This window comes from Meles meles, chromosome 21, assembly GCF_922984935.1.
Source record: "Meles meles chromosome 21, mMelMel3.1 paternal haplotype, whole genome shotgun sequence".
In the NCBI taxonomy this organism is placed as follows: domain Eukaryota; kingdom Metazoa; phylum Chordata; class Mammalia; order Carnivora; family Mustelidae; genus Meles; species Meles meles.
Window position 1 is genome coordinate 14,953,020 of NC_060086.1, and position 23,971 is coordinate 14,976,990.

General features: G+C 58.7%; 3 protein-coding genes across 11 annotated transcripts in view; 1 reads left to right on the forward strand and 2 right to left on the reverse strand.

Moving 5' to 3' along the window:
- Window positions 1-1,377, reverse strand: part of AMZ1 (archaelysin family metallopeptidase 1) — a 29,606-nt gene extending 28,229 nt beyond the window's left edge. Inside the window, 1 exon segment of the mRNA XM_045993627.1 lies at window positions 1,082-1,377. The gene's annotated coding sequence lies outside the window, so the exon portion shown is untranslated.
- Window positions 1,378-6,534: 5,157 nt separating this feature from the next.
- On the reverse strand, window positions 6,535-20,273 carry BRAT1 (BRCA1 associated ATM activator 1). Of its 5 annotated transcripts, none has more exons than XM_045993036.1 (14): window positions 19,903-20,273; window positions 19,101-19,244; window positions 15,375-15,529; window positions 12,890-13,037; window positions 12,063-12,435; window positions 11,690-11,809; window positions 10,588-10,679; window positions 9,793-9,911; window positions 9,531-9,717; window positions 9,256-9,329; window positions 8,289-8,391; window positions 8,085-8,183; window positions 7,753-7,928; window positions 6,535-7,440 (listed from the first exon to the last, which is right to left on the reverse strand). In XM_045993036.1, exons 2-14 carry the CDS (start codon window positions 19,225-19,227, stop codon window positions 6,745-6,747), a joined length of 2,469 nt encoding a protein of 822 aa, XP_045848992.1. In that variant the 5' UTR covers window positions 19,228-19,244; window positions 19,903-20,273; the 3' UTR covers window positions 6,535-6,744. The 5 variants fall into 5 exon arrangements, with proteins under 5 accessions (XP_045848992.1, XP_045848989.1, XP_045848991.1 ...); XM_045993033.1 differs by having other exon boundaries at window positions 6,535-7,443; window positions 19,903-20,270; XM_045993035.1 differs by lacking the exon at window positions 19,903-20,273 and adding an exon at window positions 19,736-19,896 and having other exon boundaries at window positions 6,535-7,443.
- Window positions 20,274-22,493: 2,220 nt separating this feature from the next.
- IQCE (IQ motif containing E) overlaps window positions 22,494-23,971 on the forward strand; it is a 46,776-nt gene continuing 45,298 nt past the window's right edge. For 4 of the 5 annotated variants that reach the window (XM_045993038.1, XM_045993040.1, XM_045993041.1 and 1 more), the window contains exon 1: window positions 22,494-22,740. In XM_045993038.1, the coding sequence (XP_045848994.1) occupies window positions 22,573-22,740 (168 nt within the window). In that variant the 5' untranslated portion in view covers window positions 22,494-22,572. Of the gene's footprint in view, window positions 23,078-23,971 lie in introns of all 5 variants that reach the window. The other variant, XM_045993043.1, reaches the window with a different exon arrangement.

Sequence of the window (23,971 nt, forward strand, 5' to 3'; positions counted from 1 at the left end):
CTGCCCAGGCCCAGCACTGGAGGAGGGGCTCGGTCAGGGAAGGTGGCAGGGGAGGGGTCCTGAGTGGGACCTCACTGGGCTGCAAGGGTGCAGTGAGCCGGTGTCACGGCATCTCCCACCAGCTAGAGCAGGGAGGGCGGCAGAATGAGGTGTACAGCTGCATGGCCCCCTTCCCTGATGAGGCCGTGAGCCTCCCCGCACCCACATCCACACCCCGGCCCCGGAGCTACAGCAGCTGGGGGTGGTGCCAAGCACACGGGCGCGTTCCCTGAGTGTCAGGGAATCCCACCTGGAGCCGGGGTCTCCCAGACGGGCCTGCTGGGTGCACCGCACACCCCGCCCCACCGGGAGGGCCGGAGCTGCAGGAGCAGGAGCCCCAGGCAGCGGTGGGGTCCGGCCCATCGGAGCCCCAAGCTCTGAGCCTATTCTGGGAGCTCTTGGTGGGACAGCCCCGGGGCCATAATCACCCCACCTTCAGGGGCGCACCCAAGCCTCCCCCCATGCCCTCTCCCCACAGCATCCCAGGAGATATTCCCTCACCCCCATGGTCACCAGGGAGCCTCTGGTCAACCCCCAGGTGATCTCCTGACTGGCCCCAGCCCCAGCCAGGCTGCCCAACCTCACCCGGGTGATGGCCCAGGCCTCCCCGCAGCCCCCTCCAAGCCATGTGTCCCATGGAGGCCTCTGAAGGAGTCCCCTCGCTCGGGAAGAGAGGCTTCCCCTGGAGCCCCTCGACCCGCCATGTCCCACACGTGCCCCTGGCTCTGTGTGTCCCAGATGCTACCCTCTTTCTGCCTCTGGGGTCCCTCTGCCTAGAAGGCATCCTGCAGCCCTCACCTGGGGTTCGCAAACTGGGACGGAGCCCCTCCCCGTGCAGGGGACCCAGGCACTCTGTCCGCCGCCCCCGGCTGCCCTCCCCACCTGCTCCAGGCTGCCTCCCTCCCTCCCAGCCTACCTCCAGGCCCTTGCGGGGCAGCGCCTTCCACTGGGAGCCCCCGGCCCCCCTTGACAGGGGCGACGCCCACTCCACCATGAGCCCAGTAGGACTTCTTCCCAGAAGCCCTCCTCACACGCGCCTCACCTGGTCAGCGGTGGTCCTCAGAGCAGAATGGCGTGCGGTGGGCTGGGGCGCCGCGGCCACCTCTGTCGCGCTCCCGTCCGTGTCCTACGAAGCCCTCAGACCAGGCGGGTGCACTGCCGGGCCTCACAGCACATCAGCCCCGCCCCTGCACACGGCCCGTCTGCACGTGGCACGCCCAGCGCTGGCGCTCGGACACACCTGCCTCCATCTGCACACGTGCCCAGGGCACGCCCGGCTGCGCCCACCTGCGGGCAGCCCCGCCTGGAGCCCTCACTGCCCTCCCCACACACACAGGTCACACACGTGCTGCCAGGCTGCTCGCTCGCTCATGCCATCCCCGCCACCCTCACTGTAACAGGCGCCCAAGCTGCTGTTTGCCGCCTCTGCCTGCTGGCGTGTTTGCCAAGCAGTTTCCATGGCGACACATCTTGGCTCTGACGGGAACAGACAAGTGCAGGGAAGACAGTCTCCACAGAGGGGACGAGGCTCAAGGTCTCTGCCCTCAGGCTCCCAGGCAGGCAAGGGGGGCGTGGTTCGCTGCAGAGACAGCCCCTCCAAACCCTGAACCAGGCTTGCACACGGAAAAGGAGATTCACGATTTCCTCTTGCTACATACTGCAGGGGCTGACTTTGGTCACTCAGTCATTCAACAAATCTCCCATGCTGGCTGCAGTACCTGGGCATGGGCCTGGCTCCCAAAGGACTTGGTGTCGTGTCCTGAGGCTGGACTGTTGTTCCCACTGGCCTACTGAAGGCCTGTCCCAGGTAGTCAGCAACTCTGGGAGCACCAAGGCCCAGCCTCCCCCTACCACATGGAAGCCGACTCAATGGGGCAAGGATTCAGGGTTCCCCCTCTGTGGAAGATCAACCCCAAAGCCGCCCCAATTCTCCAGCCCTCCCTGAATCACCCATGTGCCCTTTGCAGAAACTCCTGTCGGGAGGTGGAGCCCGTATCCCACCTTGAATCTGAGCCTGTCTTGCGACATGGTTGGGCCAGTAAGGGTGACAGACAAGACGCTGTGGCAGTGCGGAGCTCAGGTTCCCGGGGGAGCACATCCCCGGGGAGGTATGTGCCTCTGCCTGCTGTGGGCTGGAGTGACCACATGAGAACAAGCCTGGGCTGGCCTGCTGGAAGGTGCGAGAGCACAGGGGGCCTGGGCCATTCCCATTGAGACCACCTTGGAACAGCTAGCCCCCAGCCAACTCACTGGCGGAGCCCAGATGCAGGAGAGCAAGCCTAGAGAAGCAGCAGTGCCTGCGGGGCACCCCCAGACCCTTTAGACACAATCAAATGCTACTGTTCCAAGTCACTGGCTAGAGAGCTTGTTACACAGCAGGAACTAACTGATATATCCCTTCCCAAGGGCCCCAGCTGCCAGCCACCAATCTAACGCAGTCAGCACATGGTGAGAGCCCTAAACGCCCTCCACCAGGCTGCTAAGGACCAGCCCAGAGTGTGTGGGCAGGAGACAGACCTACCAGGGACCAGCCCCCTGCCTCCCAGGAGCCCATGGCACACAGAGGAAGGCTTTATTCATCCCAGCTCCCAGGTGGAAGAGGGTGGGGGACATGCTTGAGGCCACGGCCACAGGATCCGGCTGGATCAGAGCTTTCATTCCGAGTTTTCCTCTCCAGGGGCCTATGGCCCGTGACTCCCATAGTGGGGTCAGAGGGCAGAAGTCAGAGCCAGTTCTCACCCTAAACTGAAAATCTGAAGGACTGTGCTCTTTGGGTGGGGATGGGTCAGAATCACACCTGTCCCCCCGATCCTGCTGGGAACCCCAGGATGCTGCACCCACCGTGACCTCAGACCCAGGGCCATGGTACCTGGGTGGGGCTCCCAGGTTCAAGTTGTGAGTGTGGGTTGGGGGTGGTCCCCACTGAGCTCCCCCCTAGAAGAGTTCCCCTTCACCCTAGGCCTCCAGGTGTTGGAGAACCAGGGAGGAGCGCACGGTTAGCGGCCAGCAACGGGTGGAAATGAAGAGCCACAGGCAGGCACTGAGAAAGACTTGGATCCTGGGATTGTCTCACGTTGTGGCAGATCCCTGCTGGCTGGCCCCAGTCACTCTCCCCGCACCGCCATGCTCCCCAGAGTGCGGTGCTGTTGGGCATGACCACGGGACTGAAGCCGGGCCAGGGAACCTGTGTGGGAACGTGGGCCTTCCACGCCCAGTCCACGAAGCCACTCGTTTGATCCTTTGTGCTCTCCTCTCATTTCTGTATACCTGGCAGGGACCCAAACCCGCAGGAGCCTTAGGAGCCGTGGGCTGATGATAAGGCACCAGAACAGAGGGGCCTGGTTCCCCTTTCCCCATCAGGAGGAAAGCCGCCGAGGACAGAAACGCTCTGTGGGCAGCGAGGGAACCTGTGTCTCAGCTGTGCTCCCTTAAGGTGCGTGAGAAACCGCTAGTGTCGCCACGACTAGTGTAGGTAGACCCAGGCCATAAAACAGTGGAGCCTGTTGTGTTCAAAGACAAAAAGGCAAGCTTGAAAGTACCAGCACACAGCAGAAGCTCTAGGAAGTGACGACAGATTTTCCAAAAAGCAGAGAGAACGGAACACAGAGAAATCAAAAGACAAGATATGTGAAGGGAAGAGTGAGATCACAGGTATTTGCTGGTGTCCTAGGAAAACTGAGAGATAATACGGAGCAGGGACAACATCCGAAACGACATGAGAATTTGCCAGAACTAATGGAAGAAAATCTAGATTCAAGAATCCCAGTGAATCCCAAGAATTAAAACAAAACAAAACAAAACAAAAAACAAAAAACAAACAAAAAAAAACCCCCTCACCTACATGATAGTAAAATTGCAGAAAACCAAAGACAAGGAGACAAATGCTAAGAGGAGCCACAGAGGAAAGACAGCAGTGAGGCGGGCAGTGAGCTCTCGGCCATGACAGCGGGAGACGGGGACTGTGGAACGTGCTCGGTGGACTGCCACGTGCTGGAAGAAACAGTTGCCTGCTTAGAGTCTTAGTGTCAGCATACCCTGAGAAGCACGGGGACAGGATGACATCTTAGGACTAAGCGAAACAGGGATGGTCATCACCCGCCTCTCCTGCAGTGCTGGCTGTCCATGCAGGCTCCCAGCCCCCCTGCAGACCACCTGCTGAAGCTGAAAAGGAGAGGCCCAGAGATCTAGCCACAGCCCATGACCCCCGTAGTCTCCTGCGGGTGATTCTCCAGGAGAATAAGGCAGGGCTCTGTAAGAGATCGTGCAGGACAGCCTGATGGGCGCCGGGCCCAAAAGACCTTGTGTGCAGCCTGCTGGCAATGGGGAGCCATGGCCGGTTCTGGGCAGGGAAGGGACAATGGCCAGGTTTAGACAGCTCACTCTGCAGCCAGGGAAAACAGACTGGAGGGAGAGAAGGCCGGTGGAAGGCGACGCATGAGGAAGTGGCTGCAGGAACCCAGAGAGGCAGCGGACACAGGGAAGTGTTAGGATGTGTACAGTGCCCTTGCCCCATCCCAGGGTGGCTGACCCGTGGGCAGTGGACGTGCAGATCCAGGGCTCAGAGAGAAGCCTGGGCAGGAACGTGAGGGTGGTGTGTGAAGCCAGGGGAAGGAGGTGGGCAGAGCAGGAGAGCAGGCCAATCCACATGACCCTGGGACACAACAGTTAAAGAGGAAGGAGCAAGGCAAGAAACTAACACATCCACCCCCGTTGCTGTGAGTGACACACCATGTGTCCCCGCCGGCTCTCCGCACTCCGGGGCGGCCCACACAGAACTCAGGGGAGGCAGGGTGCCACCCAGGACACGGCAGCCCGTGAGTGGTGAAGCCAGACTCGACCCCCGTCATGGGCAGGTGGAAAGCCCTGGGCCTGCACAGTGACTGCAAAGCCTGCCTGGGACGGCTGCAGCAGCTTCCGACCAAGCAGGCTCCCAGAGCAGCTGACTTTGCTGTCCGCACATACCTCTCTCCCTCCAGAAGTCTCTGGGGCCTTCATCTGGGGGGAAACAGGGCAGGGGTCACTGGATGCTTTTTCTGCATCTGATTTTTGTCCTTTAGCCTATGGGCGGCATGGCTTATGTTAGTTTTCAAAGGCTAACCCAGCCTTGCACCGCCGGGATGGGCCCCACGGGGTGGGCCCCACGGGGTGGTGGTGGCAGTGACGGTGTTTTCCTACATCGTGGGGTTCGAGGTGCTAGTGCTTTGACACCCGCCGCCTCTGTTCACGGCATCCTGGTCTCCCGCGCTCTCCTGGAGCCTCTGCAGAACTTGGGAGTCAGGTGATGCCTCGCCGGACGAGCATTCCGGCGCTCCTTTCTTCCGAGTGTCTGCCAAGCTCACCAGCGCACCCATCCCGGGCCCCCTGCTCTGTTTCGGAAAGCTGTTTACTGACTCCGTTTCCTTATCTGAAACAGGCCTACGGAAATCCTCCATTTCTTTCTGGGTGAGTTTTGGCAGATTGTGTCTTTCAAGGGCTCAGCCTGTCTCATCGAGGTCAAGCCTGTGGCACGAACCAGCTCGCAGGACTCCATTACCGATATTCCTGTTGGGTTTCCTGTGTCCGCGGGAACTGCAGTGAGCGCCCCACTTTGATTTCAGGGGTTAGTCCTTTGTATGCCCTTTCTTTTCCACAGTCAGCTTTTCAGTTCCACTTACTGATCTCTTCAAAGGATCAGCTTTGGGCTTAGGTGATTTCCTCTACTCATTTCCTGTTTTCAATTTCACTGACCTCGGCTCCAATTTTGACTCGTCTTTTCTTTCTGCTTTAGATTTATTCTGTTCTTTTTCTACTCATCACAGGTAGAGCTTATTGATTTGAGATGCTCATTTCCTAATCTCTGCGCTCAAGGCTGTAACCTTCCCTCTGAGCGTTCTGCTTCATCCCACAAACTTCCGTAAGTTGTATTTTTACTTTCTTTTCTTTAAAAACATTTCTAAATTTCTCTCGGGAGTTCTTCCCTGACCGTGCCAGCTGCTTCAGAACTCCGGGACGCCTACCTGTAGGAGGCAAAGGGGAGAACCTCCATTTCACAGATGGGAAAACAGGCTCCTAGAGGTAGCAACGTGCCCAGGGTCCCATGGCCCGGAGGCGGCAGAGCTGGCCCCGGTGTAGCCGTACAGCCCCTGGGCACCGGCCCGGTCCTGACTCCCTGCCACGCCACCAGCAGCAGCTCTCCCTGCCCGGTCGGCTGAGACGGCAAGCTGTCAGTCACTACGAGTGCACGGTGATCTTGGGGGTTCAGAGGCTGGAGGCCTGGCCTTGGTCCAACCCGGGGTCACAATCACTGGGGGCTGGAATCCAGGGCCGGACATGCTCCAGCCCGAGCTATTGGCTGACGTCTAGGCATCCCTGGGGCACAGTGGGTCCAAGTGGAGACACCCCAACACACACCCATGCAGCACGTGGCTGTTCAGCAGAGAAATCCTTCTGCAGATGTTTCTCCAAGCCCCACCAGGCCCAGAACCTACCCCCCAGGGCAGTCTAACACAGGCTAACTCAGCGGCACTGCCAAACACCATTTATTTTGAGTAAAAAATAAGCCACTTCCTTCATCATACATCAAGATGGACTCGTCAACCTGGCTAGTCCCACCTGGTTCCGGTCTCCCCAAAGATCCCTTGCACCACCAGACTGGCCAGCGCTCTCAGGACAACAGGGTCCCAAGGCCAGGGGAGGGGAGCCCAGGCATGTCAGCCTAGGGCTGCCTCAGTAGCAGTCGGCCTCATTCTCCCCCAGGATGCCCACCGTGGCCAGCATGTCCTGCAAGAGTGACTGAGGGCTCTTCTCCACGTGGTCACTGCTCTCGGCCAGTGCCCCCCGAAGGCCCTCCAGGTCCATCGACCTCAGCACGGCCAGCACGACCTCGGGCTCCAGGTCCCCCAGGGGCTGGGTCTGATCACCCGCCTGCCACCTCTGCAGGGCTGCCTCCACAGAGGCCACGTCAGGGCTGCTCCTGGGCTCCTGCAGGCTGCTGGAGGAAGCCGTCTTGGCCCTCAGGAGGAGGAGCAGATCACAGGACTTCTGAGCCACGGGTCGGTCACAGTCAAACAAGGCACGGAAGGCGAACTCGAAGAGCCGCACTCGGCAGAGTGACTGCAGGGCCTGGGTCAGCAGGCCGGCGGGGGCCACCACGGGCGGGGTCACAGCATAGGGACAGTGGGAGCAGGGCGGGCCCAGCGTCTGCTCCAGGAACACCAGCGCCAGCTCCAGGCCCTGGGCCCGGACCTCCCAGTCCAGATCCTGGCCGGCCACCTGGAGCACGCCGGCCACAAACTGTTCCGTGTCCCCCACCACGTCAGCATGGCTATCCCTCAGCCACTGGGTGAAGACCTGCATGACGGCCCTCCGTGGGAACCCCTCCGAGTCTGTGGACAGGATGTGCAGAAGCTCCCCGAGCAGGCTCTTCTGGAGGACAGAGCGAGAGGCAGTGGGAGGGGACAGGGGAAGGCAGGCCCCCAATGACGGGCACAGAACCCCTGCCCAATGACAACCCCCCGCCACCCGGTGTGGGGTGAAACCTGCTTTTCCCCTCAGCCCCCATTTGCTTGTGTAACAAGGATGACCACACCCAAGTGACAGGGTGCTTGGAAGGAGAGCCAGAGATTCAGGGAATGTGTGTGACGGAACCCTGGTCCCAGACCGCCCGACACTGGGCCGCCAACCCATTGGGCCCTGCGCATCAAGACAGCTCCCTGGGGACCTACCGCATCCTACCTGCTGGCCCCCTGGGTGCTCAGGGCCGGCGGGGGAGACACACAGCCCCTGGCTGGAGAGCTGCCCCATGGCAGTCACTGCGCTGGCTCGGACGTAACTCTCAGGGTCTCGCAGGAGCTGCTCGGTAAGCCTGGGCACCTCCGAAGCGAGGAGCGCATGTCTGAAGCCGGCCTGCGCTGGGGGTCCAAGTGGCCACAGGTGGCTGTGACTGAGGCCGGAGCCTGCAGCCTCCTCCCTCGCTTCTCCAAGGGCAGCCATGGTGTTCTGCTTCCCAAAGCCGACAAGAGACAGCCGGTGTGCCGAGCCTGGGCCCCCTCCCACCCGGTACTCACCTCCCCAGCGTCGGGTCATCTGGGTCAGGAACTCGAGGCCGGAGTCCCTCACCTCCCAGCAGGGGCTGCACAGACGCTTCTGCAGCACAGGGAGCAGCTCTGGGGCAGGAGGGGCCGCTCAGAGGGGCCCAGGCCAGGCCCGCCCTGCCCCCAACCGCTCACCCCGGCAACCTCCTCGCTTTACCTGGGAAGAACCCAGATTACCTCTTAGGAATAGCAGGGCATGGGAATCCAGGTCCAAGCAGCTGGGAGTCCTGGGGGAACTCAGGAGCCACCTGAACGTGGCCTGGAAGGCCTTCTTCAGAACCTGCAGCAGGCAAAGCAGGGCTGCAGGGCCAGGGGCAATGAGGGGGTAGCTGGCCTGCCTGTCCTGGTCTGCCTATCGGGTGCTCCTACCCCTGCTCTGGGACACAAGATGGGGCCCCAGGGGCAGGGAGAGGGCGGCAGCGGGTTTCGTTTTTATGAGGCAGGAGCCCTGGGCAGCGGCAGAGCTGCCATTCTGGGGCCCAAGACAGAGGAGGAGGCCACTCCCGTCAGGACGCCCCCCTCTTGCACTGCACAAACTCTGCAGGCCCCCTTTCCTCAAAAGCCCAGGAAACCACCAAGCCTGCTGTCCCCACCTCCAACTGCCAGCATGATGGTGGGGGGTGCACTCACTGCACCTGCCAAGAGCCTAGCCACCGTGGGCAGGACGAGGACTATGTTTGCAGAAAACACTGACAAGTAGTTTGGACCCCAAAGGCAGGGCCCGACTGGCCGCAGTCCCCACTCTCCTGGGGAATTAAGTCCCTGCTCCCCATGGCTCAGCCCGCCCAGCGCTCAGTCCTCCCCACCACTGGGCCTGGGTCAAACCTTGTGCCGCCGCCTGCCCCTCACTCTAAGAAGTGACTCTGGGGGTGTCTGCGGGGCTCAGTCAGCTAAGTGTCCGACTCTGGGTTCCCGCTTAGGTTATGATCTCCGGGTCGTGAGATGGAGCTCCACGCTCAGCACAGGGAGGGTCTGCTTGGCACTGTCTCCCCCTCCCTCCACCCCCTCCCTGTTCTCTCTCCCAATAAATCTAGAAAAAAGAAGCCACTGGCCCTTAGCAGGCCCTGCTCTGAGAGGCCTGCAGGGTGCTCCCCACACGTCTCGCCCCGCCTCCCCTCCCTCCCCCTGCACCCCGTGCTTGTACCATGGGGCTGGAGTCTGGGCTCCTGAGATATTCCAGAAGGACAGCAAACACCTGCGTCACCAACTCTGGGGGGCCTGAGACAGACATGGAGGAAGCACCCAACCTCCCCTCCAGGAGCCTCCCCAGCGCGAGAGTGCGTCAATCCGTGAAAGCAGGGGACAGAACCCGTGGGCCGGCCGAATCCCACCCCTGCCCCAGAGAGGACACGTGGAGGACGGTGGTCCCGGCACATCAGAGCAGCAGGCAAGTGGGGCCCGTGGGGCACTCTGGCTTACCTGTCTCCTGAGACAGTGTCCCCAGGAAATCGAGGGCCGCCCGCTGGACCCGCACACAGCCCAGCAGGAGCGCACAGAGCTGGCGCCCCGCATCGGAGGCAGGGCTCCCAGAACCCCCGCACAGCTGCAACAGGGTCACCGTGGCCCCCAGCAGGGGCGGCTGAGGCCAGGGGCAGGGGCGCTGGGGCTGGGGGAGAGGGAAGGGTCAGCACAGGCCCTGCGTCCCGCTGCTGCCACGGACACGGGCCCAGGCTGCACTCACCAGGGGCAGCAGCAGCTCCAGGTGGGCCAGGGTCCGGCATAGGAGACCCACACAGGCTGCCTTGGAGGGCAGGAGCATGTCGGCCGTCACAGAGTCAGCCGCGGTACCGTCCAGCAGGCCTGTGGGCCCAGCCAGAGGCAGCACCCAGTCAGCGGGCCTACCACACGCCCCCGCAGGCCTCGGGGTTGCCGCTGCATGCTGGAGACCAGCACCGGAGGCTCCCAGCGGGGGACGTGCGCAGGGTGACGGGGTGGCTGGACCTGGGCTCTGATCCTGTCCGCAGGGCTCATGAGCTGTTGAGCCCAGCCCTCCCCACAACCCGTTCCTGGGCTGGTCCCGCTGCTCAGCAGACTGGTCCCTACACTCAACACGGGGCTCCCAGGCACAAGCAGGTCCCCTTCGCTGATCCTCAACACACCGTGCAGCAGAAGCAAGACAAGTCACAACAGGGGAAGCCACCACAGAATTGGGACGCATCCAGGGCACAGCTGGTGGGCCTATTGTGGGCCGGGAACCGCCATGTGGCATGGGCCCATGCAACCACCCAGCTTGCTCTGGGGCCACCTCAGACACCACCCACTGTGGGTGACGCTGCCCCATTCATCCCGCAGCTGGGACAGGAGACAAGCAGCAGACAGGCCCAGGGCGACAGCCCCTACCCAGGACCCTACATTCTCAGCGGGGGCGGCAAGCGGGGTACCCTGCTGCCCTCTGGCCTGCCCCACCACCAAGGATGAGCTCCGGACCCCAGCGGCCTGCCCTCCTGCACCTGCCCACCCTTGGGAAGCAGCATACCTGAGGGTCCAGGGCCCTGAGCCGTGGCTTTGAGGACACAGGCCAGAGGCTGGAGGAGGACAGCAAAGGCCTGTGCCCTCAGTGCCTGTGGACTAAGCACAGAGGACACGGTGAGCACCCTTCTTGGCCCTGGGCTGAGCCGGATGCCCCCTGACATCTTCAGCGAGTCGCATCTAGACACCCTCTTGAGGAACAGCTTTCTTGCAAGCACCATGCCCAGCACTCAGGCCACTGGTGCACAGGCCGCCAGTGTGGGACTCCAAGGAAGCTGCTAGAAAGCACCTCCCCAGGCCCCAGAAACAGCCCGTAGAAGGACGGGCCACACCTGCTCCAATGGACAGTGTCTGCTAAGGGCCAGGGGGACAGGAGGCCCAGTTCCCAGGAGCATTCCTGGGGCTTCATCTCCTGTGTCTTGGGCTCAGGGTCAGGTGGCAGGCTAAGCCAGCACAGAATTCTCCCTCCAGGCTAGCTGCCTGGTGCTCCCCCTTCAGACCAATTCCTCTCCCTGAACATCTGGAGAGTTGGAGCCCAGAGCCAGGCTTACACTGTCCTCCCAGGCCCTGGGGCGACCTTCACCCGCAACGTGGGCCAACGTGACCACCTCTCATCTGCCCAGAACCCTGGAAAGACTCCCTCTTTCTTTGCATCTCTCTGGACCCCTGCCTCCTTCCCTCTCCCTATGGGAGGCTCTCTAGCCACTCCTGCCTACTGGGTCCCCCTCTACCATCCTAGGGCCCCTAGAGCCCACACCAGCAATGTGCACAGGATCCTAAGGCCACTGGGGAGGGAAGCAGAGGGCAGCTGAGCAAGCAGATCCTGGGTACAAATCTAGCCCTGCTGACCAGAGCAGCCCAAGACTCTGTTTCATCTCTGGAGAACCTATAAAGCTTTTGTTTGAAAATGTTCTTCCGTCTCTACAACATGCAGAGGCCACAGCCTCCAGCAAGGCCTTGGCAATGACCCAAGTATGGCCCGGCCACACCCTGCTGGCCGCCTCTGACCCTTCTCTGGTTTCAGGAACTCCCCAAAAGCTCCTTGACCATGGGGCCCATGCCCAAGACCTCCCTGTCTGTCCTCACACAAAATAAACCCCAATCCTTACCAGTCCTGCAGTTTCAGGATCCCTAAAGCCAACAGCCCTGCTTGGGTGGGGCTCAGACGGCTCAGAGTATGAGCCAGCGTCTCCCACAGGCTGCAGCTAGAAGAACTCAGCCCAGGAGAACTGCAGAGAAGCCCAGAAAGAAAGTCAGTTCTCAGTCCTGCCCACAGAAGCCCGCGTGCTGCCGGTACGTCTGGCGGAGACAGAGTCCTTCCTAGGTGTGCGGGCTTTCAGACTCCCTCCGGCATCCCTGCCCCCGTGTGCCCTGGGGGAGCCCCGAGTTGCGGCCCCAGGTCTAAGAGGTACCCCAAGACTTCCCAAGGGAAACAGCACCCCCAATGCCTGCCCACCCCGGCTGCACCACAGAGGAGCTGACCGGGCCACACTGAGGAGGAGATCCACAAGCGAGTGTGCAGCTGGCACGGGGTCCTTCTCCAGCAGAGCGGCCACAAGCGGATGCAGCCGCACCCACAGAACTTGCGTCCAAGGGTCGTGGCAGTGACCGAACGTCGTAGTCAGGACGTTCAGCGCCTGTGTGATCTGCGGGGCGGCCGTGGAGCGCAGGGACTCTTCGATGTGACCCACGATCTTCTGCGCACACGCCGGCCAATCATCAGCCTGCAGGCCAGGGGACGCCTCGGCCGGGCCTCGCATAGACAAGCTCAGAATGTGCACCAGGAGCTGCCCGGCTGCCGAGGCCACAAACAGGCTGGAATCTCCCTGCAGGGAGAAGATGGTGTCAACGGCACCTGGGGTTGGGGACAGGGCGGGGAGAGAAGAAAATGGGGTTCAGCTGGGACAGAACCCAAGGGAGAGGGCAGATATGGTAACAGCACCAAGTGGCTTGCTCGGCCCTGCCTCCCATCCGCTCAGCGGCCAGGCACTGGAGCGGGAGAGCTCCCGGCGCAGCCCTAGACCCCTGCGGGGAGCCTTTCGATCCTAATTAATTTCCGAATCACCCCCAACTGCTGGGTCTGTCCTGTCCTGCGAGCTAAGGACACCGCAGTGACCTCGAGGGGCCTCCAGTCCCCCGCTCCCCACCCATGATCCCGTATGCTCCTCACAGCAGCCCTCCTCCTCACAGCAGCCCCCCTAACATCACAGCCACTTCCATAGACGTGCAAACGTGGCCCAGCAAGGTGCCGTGATGTCAGCAGGGTCCCACAGGTGCTGCAAGGAGGGCGGAGCAGGCAGGGGACTCACCGCAGTCCGCCAGGAAGTGCAGGGCACTGGGATGCTGCGCCAGAGAGCGCAGACCCTGGATCCAGCCACTGCGGATGGTGGGGGCAGTCCAGGCGGCTCCCCCCAGGGGGCCTGCCTCCCCAAAGAGCCTGGGTAGCAACTCCCCCTGCTGGGAAGCAGAGAAGGAAGAGGTGACCTGGGCCCGCTTCCAGGAGAACAGCAGATCAGAGATGGTTTTGCTGTTGTTTGGGGCTCAAGGCCCTTCTCTGGCACTTTCTCATTCGCCGCCAACACAGGCTTCTGGGAAGTGGCAGGTGACCACAGTGCCAGCCCGAGCGGCCCCGGCGAGATCACGTCTGCCCACCAGGGGACAGCTTGGGAGAGGAACTGGGTTATAAATCAAAGTTCATCAACCCTGTCAGTTGTTTACTTCAGAAATCCTCCCCGAAAAGAGCACCGTAAGTTTCACCTCCGCAAGTCCAACTCTGACCAGGACACTGTGCTCCAGGACCTCGACGGTCTCCACAGCCTCTGGAACTCCTGAGCTGGGCAGGCAGGGTCCACCAGGGCACCCCCCCCGCCCGGTATCCCCCACTCCGGTGCCCCAGCACACCTGCTGCGTTCGCCCGCCCCACTGGCCGCACCTGTTCAAATCCTTTACAACCGGCTGCGAGCCCACCGCCCTCACAGAGCTGACACCCTCCGCAAGCTGGCAGTGGCTAATCCCCCCACCCAAGCTCCACTGGCTGTGGCTGCCCACGGGACTATCACGCGTTGTCCTACATTTGCTCCGGTGTGTGACGTGCTCATTCACTGCTGAGTTTCCACCGGCGAGTGGGAAACCCGACGCTGCCTCTTACCGAAGGCACTGCCGGCTGCTGCAGCCATTCACTGAGCTTCCGTGCGCCAAACCAACGGCGGTCAGAGCCTCTGCCTGCCCGGCCAGGCTCCAGGGCATCCTGTTCAGCTACGGTCTGACCCTCAAGCTACAAGGAGCCCCTCTGGTCATCCCCGACTCCAGGACCTGGGACAGCGAGACCTTGGAGACAGATGCCAACCGCTCACGGACATGAGTCTAACTCTACAGCGGCCACGGGCCCCTGAAGGGGTGCCGCTGCTGGAGGCTCACAGGGAAGGCCCCTTGTGGGAGCCGTTGTCTCCGAAGGGGGACCGTCCCAAAGTGAGGGCCCCTTGCCAGTGCGGGGGGAGGAGGCACAGAGGCTCAGCCCCTTGCCTAGCTTCGTCCGTCTGCATGTCCCCTGCCTGGACACTATCAAGTGCAGCTGGCTAATGGGTAACCCGTGGTGCTTAAGACATCCCAGGAGTCTATGCATGGTTAGCTGGGAAGGGAACAGAAGGTCACCCAGTGCTGTGGGCTCCAGAGGGGGAGAGCAGCCTCTCCCGGCAGCCAAAAGCCCATCCCCGGGCCAGGCCCCTCGGCCCTGAGGGAGCCAATGGCAGACTCCTGAAGGTCTAGTGTGAGCGCTGCCACTTCCGCGGGGCTCCTGCGTCAGGCCTCCCCCATATCCTCATCTGCAAAATGAAGACCGCTGGTCTGCTGACTGGCCAGGCTGCCAGGATGAAACGGAAGGGCTTCTGCAAGCCCCGAAGAGCTTTACAAACCGCAAGGCACCACAGGTGTGTGTGTGTGATCATGTGTGTCACGCGAGCACAGCCAGCACAGACTTATGTCCCAAGACACACGTCGGTGCGGCGAGCGGCCAGAGAACGCCCTGGAAGGTGGGTGCACAGCAAGCTGCGCCTCTGAAGAACACGCACAGCCGGGCTGAGGAGCGCCCATGAGCGGCCTCCCAAAGCTACTGAGGGGACACATCCCTCCACGCTACTGTCTTCTCTTCAAGCAGCCGCATCACAGCATGGCCTTCCCGGGGCCTTGGGCACACTGGGTCAGAGAAAGCTGATGTGCCCTCCTGCGAGCTGGGGAGCCTCCGCGGTGCCCAAAGATGCCATCGCAGGCCAGACAGGCTCCCATCGGGCGTCGCCTAACCAACCCAGCTGTGCCCATGCAGGGGGGTGCAGAGCCCTAAGATGCACCGCTCTGGGGGCTCTCTAAGCTCCATGCCTTAGTACTGCGTAGAAATTCTTGTGAGTCAATCATTCATTCATCCAACAGGACCAAGTGTGAGACCGGTGGTCTTGGTTAAGCCTTGTGACACGCACAGCCCTCCTCTCTGTCACAGGAAGAAACCAAGGCTTAGAGGGCTCATGATCTCGGGCAAGTCCACGCAGCGGGCCAAGTGTCAGAGCTGAGTCAACCCCAGCTCTGATTCCAAACATCTGACCCTTTTAACCCAACATCATTCTGAGCCAGCTTTTCAAAGAAGGATCCCACTCAGGAATAAAAACCTGGTGCTACGAGTCACAGCGCGGGGCAGTGCACTTCAGAGACCAAGGCGCCACGGCAGCTGCCCTGTTTTGTGCACCTGCACAGAAGTGAGCTGTGCACTTCTCGGCAGGACACTGAGGTGGCAGGACCCAGGCTCACCTGAAGATACTGGAAGCAATCTTCCTGGGCTGCAAATACCCCCGTGAGGCGGAGTGAGAAGGAAAGGACTCTGGAACTCAGGTCCTGGGGTTTCAGCACATGGCACAGCAGCTCCACGAGGCAGGGGTTCTCCTGCAACAACAGGAGACTGGACCCTGGGGGCAGGCCCAGCCAGAGAGACGGTCACCGGGGGTACCATGATGCAGTTTGCCCTAAAGGACCATTCTTTTTTTTTTTTTTTTAATACAGTTTATTTATTTGAGAGAGAGAGTGCACGTGCGCACACGCAGGAATGAGTGGGGGGAGGAGCAGAGGGAGAGAGAATCCCAAGCAGATTCCCCTCTGAGCACAGAGCATGACTGCTTGATCCACGACCCTGAGATCATTCTCTGAATCAAAATCAAGAGTTGGATGCTTAACCGACTGGACCAAGCAGGTGCTTACCCACCTTTAAGTTTCATTTATTTGAGTTATCTCTACACCCAAAGTGGGGCTCAAACTCCTATCCCCGAGGTCAAGAGTTGCACATTCTCCGACCGAGCTAGCCAGCCCTTCCCCTAAAGGACCATTCTTATGGCATCTTCCAGACCGCTATCTCTCCCACTGTTAGATTTAGCAATCCCGCGGGAGAAAATATTTGCGACAACCACAAAGGAGTCACGACCTGAACTCAATGGGAAGGTGCAAACTAGAAAGGCATCACCACCACATCAGATAAGGGACAGGATAGGAAACCCAAGGGCCCAGCAAACCAAAATAGGCCTTCTGTTGCTGCTGATTACAAAAAAGAAATGCAAATTAAAGCAGGAGACCACCTTCCCTCTCAAAATGATAGTTTTTCTTACACTAGACTACTGCTCACAAGAAGTACAATGGAACAGCCATCCTTTTCCAGACGGGCATCGGAGATGTCTGTACTCCACGATGCTGCTGTCCAAAGGCACCCAGGTGGGCCAAGGGAAATGTGGGGCGCAGGCTGGGAGGGTTTCCTGTTGAGAGGCCTTTGCAGACACAACCACCAACAACTGTGGTTCAGTGAGAAGGAAAAAGACCAGAGTGAAGAAGAGAGAGCAGGAATCCAAGAAACCAATAACCACGTGGGTGAATCTAAAAGGCATCAACTTGGGACTTGGGTGGCTCAGTGGGTTAAAGCCTCTGCCTTCGGCTCAGGTCATGATCTCAGGATCCTGGAATCGAGCCCCACATCTGGCTCTCTGCTTGGCAGGGAGTCTGTGTCCCTTCCTCTCTCTCTGTCTGCCTCTCTGCCTACTTGTGATCTCTGTCTCTGTCAAATAAATAAAATCTTTAAAAGGCATCAACTTTACAAACGAAACAACTTTTGATGGGTTTTAAAACAAGACAGAATCAAAATTCTAGAGAATGGTAACACGGAAGATTGTGCTGGGCTGGAGGTAAAGTGCCCTGAGATCCTCGTGTTGATGGGACGGATAGAGATTCTAGTTAACCTCTGACTTTATTTTAACTTTTGACTTTTTAAATCCAGTTTGTGTGTGAATGTAACCACTGAAGAACTTAAGTGGAAGGCATAACTTCAAAACCAGAAAATAAAAAAATTTTAAAAACAAAAGTTTTATCAATCCAACAGAGGCCAGAAAAGGAGGAAAAAGGAACAAAGACAAGGCATGGGAAGTTCCTATTCAAAGGTAGAATAGCCTGCACCCGCATGCACCTAAGCTAGCTTCGCGATCCGTAGAGGAAAACACAGAACGGAATTTCAGAGAAAAACTGTTGAATCCACTATCTCAGGGTACGGTTTTCCCACCTCAAAAACAATCCAGCAAAGCGATGAGCAAGAACACAGTGGACCTGCGCCACGGACAGCTGAATAAAGAGCCATCGTGCGGAGTGCCGAGCCCAACAGAGCCCAGGCCAGCCGGGGGAGAGGTGAACTGTGGACGCACCCTGCTTCCTGGAAGGGGGGGGGGACCAGGGCTCCAGAATCACACTGTGCCAATGCTTGTACCGCCCTGGGTGTGAACTCACTGAAAACCAACCATCTGTACACTCTGCGTCAGGTCTGTGGTATGTGAATTACGTCTCCAAGAAACCTGTCTGAAAGGAATTTTAAAATCTGACGACAAACTAGGCCACAGCTGAAGACTCTACAAATACCAGAAGCGCAGTAGGTATGACGTCTACAGAGCATCTGTGGAAATTGTCTATGGGCTCCGCCACGATAAAAACCCTGATGGGTACAGAGAAATCAAAATACACACGTTTTCCAAGTCCAATGAAACAAGTTAGAAGTCGAGGATAATAAGACTGAAGAAAACCCCACACTGCGAATCTAAAAGATACCCTTTTAAATCCCTTGTGCGTGAGGGAAAAACAAAAACCACCGTGATAGTACGATATACTTGAAAACCAATGACAGAAGCACCTCTGCAGTAAAACATGCAGGACTAAGCTTCCAGAGAAGTATGCAGCCTTTCGTGCACGTATTAGAGAGGAGGGATGGAGACGCTCCACTCCAGGGAAGGGAAAAGAGCAGGATACACGAAACGAAGAGCAGAAATTACTGAGATGGGCTCTATCCTAAGGCCACTGCCAGCCAAGAGATCAACCATGAAGAGATCAACCGTCGCCATGAAAAGATTTCCACAGGAAGAAAGCCGAGTTATTTATAATAAGAAGCATCAGAAACACAAACACCTAATGTAGGGGTGTGGTTATATAAAATATGGTCCATTCACACAGCGAATGAACAGAGTTGATAAAATCAACATGTTCTACACAGAAAACTCCCACTGTTAACGGTAACAGAGAAAGAGCAAGACATGATGTTATGTTTATGGTGTGACTTCATTTTTATAAGATAAATGCAGCTTTGAGGCGCCTGGGTGACTCAGTGGGTTAAAACCTCTGCCTTCGGCTCGGGTTGTGATCTCAGGGTCCTGGGACTGAGCCCGGCATCAGCATCGGGTTCTATGCTCAGCGGGGAGCCTGCTACCCCACCCCTCTCTCTGCCTGCCTCTCTGACTACTTGTGAACTCTGTCAAATACATAAATAAAAGAGTGAAAAAAAAAAAACCACAAAAACAAACCTGCAGCTTTGGGGCACCCAAGTAGCTCGGTCAGTTAATCATCTGACTCTCGATTTCAGCTCAGGTATGCTCTCAGGGTTGTGGGATCAAGCCCCTCGTGGGGCTCCCACTCAGTGGGTAGTCCGCTCAGATTCTCTTTTCCCTCTCCTTCTGCCCCACCACCCGCTTGCACAAATGTCCTCTCTCAATAAATAAATAAAAATCTTTTAAAAAAAGAAAAAGATAAAGAAAAACAGCTTTATGATGTGTTAGGAAAAGGGACTGAGAAGAAATTAAAAAGTTGATGGTGGTTTAATTTTCCTCTTTACTCCTTTGTGTTGTTCAAGTTTCATCTAAAGAATACGTGTTAGTTTCAAAATAACAAAAAGTTGTTTCTTGAAACAAACAAAGTAAATGCAATAGTAACAACAAAGTAAGTTCCTCTGCAGTTACCTAGTGTGAACTGAACAAGAGGAGGCCCGAATCAGGGGTGGGAGCAAATCAGAACCTCAAGATATAACTGTCCCCTGCTCATTCCCTCAGGCTTCAACCTGATGTGTCCTCAACTAGCCAGAGAGGCTCTCTAGGATGTGAAAGAAGGGAAAGAGAGGGTCACCCCTTCCCCTGCACAGGCACCCTCGGTCCTCTGGGAGACAGTCAACAACAGCACCCTCCCCCTTACCAGTTTCAGTTATGGTTTTAAACCAGTCCAGCAGCTTCTCCAAACAGGTGTCATCTGCCATGGGCTGCCTGGGGTCTGCCAGAACGGCACAGAGAGCCGGGAGGAGTTGGGAGCACTCTGGGTCCATGGTGAGGCTGGAGAGTCCTGCAAAGAAAACGTCAGAACCAGGTCCCACCCACGCTAGCCATAGGCAGCCCCTGTGTCTCCTTGGGCCAGGCGCTGAAGACCGTCGCCCTCTCAGGGAGCTGTCGGGATGTGATGCAAAACCTCAGCCTGGGTGGCGCTGGTCAGGAGCAGGCAAGGCCCTGAGTCCTCGCCTCCTGGGCTGGGAAGGGGCCTTAGGAGCTCGGGGCCTGCCAACCTTGGACAGCGCGTGAGCCAGTTAGGGGTGTGTGCGCGCGTTCTGGTGCCAGCCACGCGCACGGGGTACAGCGCGTCGGGGCGTCTGCATCCGATACCCCCGCAGCCAGCAGCGCGGAGAGGCGGAGGCGCTCTGTCCACTGTCAGTCCCTCCCGGGCCGGGAAGTGCACCTGCGAGTCCTGCGGCGAAGGGGCCGGGAGCCCCTCAGTCCTGCGGTCAGGGCGCGCTCTCTCGGGAGGCTGGGGGTGGGCAGGGACTCGGTCGCAGTCCGTACCCGGTGATGCTAGTTCGTTGACAAGGGAGCCCTCGCTGAGGGAGCCGCCGCGGCCCGGCTGCCCGACGGGCCCAGAGGGGGCACGAGACCCGGACCCCTAGTCCCCGGTCCGGACCGCATCCGGGCAGCCGCCGAGGCTGCCACAGCTCCCGGGGCCCGCGGCTCACCTGCTCCGCGTCCCTCGGCCGCCGCAGGCACCGCCCCAGACCGTGCCACTTGCCCGGTCTGACGGGAGAGCGCAAAAGGACAGCTGGTCGCGGGAGACCCTCAAAGTCCCCGGAAGGCCACTCTGGGAGCCGCGGCAACCCACACTTGGGGAACGAGCTCAAACTGAGTAGCCCTGAGCCAGGCCAGCGCCACACCGGTGGACCCCACCGCTCAGCCTCACAGGGACGCGGGTGGTACGTGCGGAGGATCCAGGGGGCATTGCGCCCGGAAGGCGGGGCTTTTTCTGGAGGAAGGGGTGGGGCCAAGGCCGGAAAAGGCGTGGTCTCGCCGCCCGGGGTCTTAGAGTCTGCACCAGGGGCACGACGGAAAAGGGACTTCCCTACCTTTAAGGCGAAGTCACTGGTCCTTTGGCCTCAAAACTGGATCCTCAGGGCCCGTCAGCTGTGTGCCAGACTACTCAAAGCCAGGGAACAAAAGCAAGCCTCATCTTGGGGTGCCTAGGTGGCTCAGTGGGTTAAGCCTCTGACTCTTGATCCCAGCTCAGGTCTGGATCTCAGGGTGGTGAGATCAAGCCCCACCTCTGGCTCAGACAACCAACAGCAACAGAACAAGCTTCATCTTCCCACAGTGCCAGTGTTTCAGTGAAATTTCTGGGGAAACACCAGGTACATATTACCATATAAAAAGAATTCCTGGGGGTACAAAACTGAAAAAAATAACTTAAAAAACCATGGACTTTGATGGGTAAGCACTCCAGACACCCCATCCCCTTAGAACTCCATGGGTGAGAAGGTTTTGACTGCACAGTTATCTTCCCTGAATTGTGATCCCTCATTGTAAAACTGGGGATACTAATATTTGCGTGATTGAGCAGTTGTGGGGGAAAACATCTTTCAGCAGCACTGTGCTAAGGGCTTCACTTAACATAAATCCAGGTGACTCTGTGCCAACTCTAGGAGGATGGGTACTATTACCATCCTCACAGGTGAGTAACCTGAAGGGTAGAGAGGCTAACTCCCAGCTAGTGGGCTGACACAGTCTGGATCTGAACCCAGGCAGTCTGGCTCCAAAGTTGAATTCTATATTATACAGGTCCACCATTTCATACCTGAAACTTTTGAGGACACGTGGATCAGAACACGTAACTATTCACACTTCAGGGAAGTTACTGGTACATACACACTGTATGTAAGATTACACTCCCAGCAGTATCTCATGCCATAATCCAATGTGTTAAAAGCCCCCCCCCCACCGTGAGATGCATTAATATACACTCCAAGTGGAATACATAAGCACCGTACATAGCCTCAGCTCAGACTTTTGTTGGCATGGAGTTGAGGTCAGAACAGGTTTTGCCAACAAAAAAATCTTGAAAGCCTTTTTAGAAGTTTTAGAATTCAGAAGAGCAGATAAAAAGTCGTGGACGTGTACTCTCTCTCCAGCTAAACGAGAGAAAGTAAGTGAAGCAACACAAACAGAAGAGCAAGGGGATTGCAGAGCCCCAGGAGCTGAATAAGAGGTACACCTGCATAGGTAGCAAAAGCTCTTGTCCCCTTTGTGGGCAATACCTGCAGGAAATAGACGGGAGTCGTTAAGATAACCAGCTCAGTTTCTCCTGCTGGTGGGGCGACAGCCTCTGAACCATCTTGTGGATCACCCCTTGGTTGTGCAGGTTAGGATGCAGAGGACAAGAGGGCCATGAACCTGTAGTAGGTGTTGGTACCAGAACTAGAGCAATAATAACCTGCCAAGCATTTCTGCCACACCACACTACAGCGGTTCCTTCATTCACCCCATCAAACGAAGTCTGCCACATTGCACGCACTCTGGCACAGGCAACTAAGCACGTTACAGATACCGACTCATTGGAGCCTCACAACAACCCTTTTCTCCACTTTATATTTGAGGAAACAGCAGCACCGAGAAGTTCCATGACTCCTTGGATACCAAATATGTATTAATTGAGCACCTGCCTGAGCCAGACCCTGTTCCAAGGCATGGAGGCACGGCTGTGAACTAAACAAAGACCCTGCCCCAGACAACTTACGATCTAGACACGAAATACTCTTGTAGATAATGTCAGGTGGCCAGGGGGAAAAAAGTAGGGTGAGGGGACAGAGTAGGTGCCCTTGGAGACCTGTATGAAGGAGCAAGAGCAAATGGTACTTACTAATAATAATTTAAATAAGCTTTGGAGCCCAGTGCTCCTGAAGATCTTCATGACGCCCCTGAGTGCAGTGCAAACTCATTATTTTTTATTGTCCTGGGGCTACATCAGAACCCAAGAGCCTAAAACAGAGATCAGGGAGAATAACTTTACGAATGCCACCTTGTCCAGAAGGAGCAGCCCGGGACACTGCACACGCCCCTTGTCTCTTCCAGCGTTAATCTAACAAATACTAGCATCCCTTTGGGGTGACTAGCGTACAGGTTTGTCGAGGAGCCTCCACGAGAGAGGGCTGGGGGATGCACCCCAGGAACCGTTCGTTAAACGCAACCGGCCGGGCTCTCGGGACTTCCCCCACCAACCTCCGACATCCTTCCCACTCCCCGCCCCTCACCTCCGGGGGTGCTGCGGGTCGGCCGGCAGGCTCCTCAGCGCACGCGCACGGTCGGCCGGGCTCGCCGGCGCCGGCCACATCCGGGGCTCCGCAGGCTGTGCGGTTGCCATGGCAGCGGGGTCGCGGCTGGCGCGCGGGCTGGCAGGCCCGGAGGCTGCGGGCTGCCGGGCGTCTGGCGGAGCCACACAGCCCGACACCCGAGCCCGCAGCGCCCAGGGGCGGCCGGGGAGCGCCGCCGCCATGTCGCTAGGCACCATGGAGCCGGCATCGGAGACGGTAAGCGCGGGCGGGCCTCCTCACTCCCTACAACCTCCGGCTCTCCGGGCCGGGCACGGGCCGGAGGAAGGGGCGCACGGCCGGCGGCCGCCGGGTGACAGCTGCCATTATTGTTACCGCATAAGAGCGGCCCTCGGGCCCCCGCCCGCGTGCAGCTGGCCGGGCGTCGCCGCCCCCCACCCAGCCCCCAGCGGCCCGTAAACCCCGCCCGCCCCTGCACAGGCCGCCGCTTCCAGGAAGCCCTCCCGAACGCTGAGCCCTCGCCGCTCCGCGCCTGCGAGGCCCCGGCCTGTGCCGAGCCTGCGACCGCAGTCCGCGGGGCAGCGGAGCCCACTGCGTAAGTGCCATCCTACCCGGGCCTCCGGGGCGGGGCCAGCGGCCGGGGCTGCGGGACGGAGCCATCGATGCGCGCGGGGGGGGGGGGGTGGATCGGGGGAAGAAGCCCCAGGCTCCCGGGAACAGCGCGCTGCCCAGCACAGGTCCGAGAAGGCTTCCCGGAGGAGGTGCCTCCAAGTTTCCTCCCTTGGGTGAGAGCAAGCATGCTGTCAGCGCTTGCCTGTTTCGAGTGGTTTTGGCGCGCATGCTCTTCGCTGGAAGGTCAACGTGGATGAATGGGTGGCATTCGGGTGGGAAGAGAACGAGGCAGTAAACCGCACTAACATAGCTTGTGCAGAACATCAAACAGACCTATGTGGCCGCGGTGGGTTGCAGAGGGCTGCTTTAGGCTGCGTGCGCCCAGCAGGTGCCCAGGACGCCCTGGATGTCCCTGACCAGAAGGAGATCTGAGCGCAGAAGGGCCAGCAAGCACTAAGGTCCTGGAGTGGGGAATATGGTGTGTCTTCCAAGGCGGGAAAGAAAGCTTGCTGGGCAACCTCCTTGGGGAAGGTGGGCACCGGCTTGACCCTGGACAGCTTCGCAGGCCATACGGGGGAGTTTAGACTTTATTTCAGGGCTTCTGGAGGGTTCCAGACAGAGAGCATTTTGCTCACTTTGCTTCCTTCTCACGGAGAAGGCCGTGCTGGGCAGGGCTACACAGAGCTCACCTGTGCAGAGCATCCCTCAAGGCACCAAGTCCTGCCTCATCTGGAAGGTCGGGCCATCTACCTGGGACTCACTCACTGCTCCTTCATCTTTAGAAAGTAACTCCTTAGGTCGTGATTGTGAAAATTGTGAGCGCTAGAATGTGGAACTCAGTTTACTCATGATCTAACCACCCACACATGATCACCTT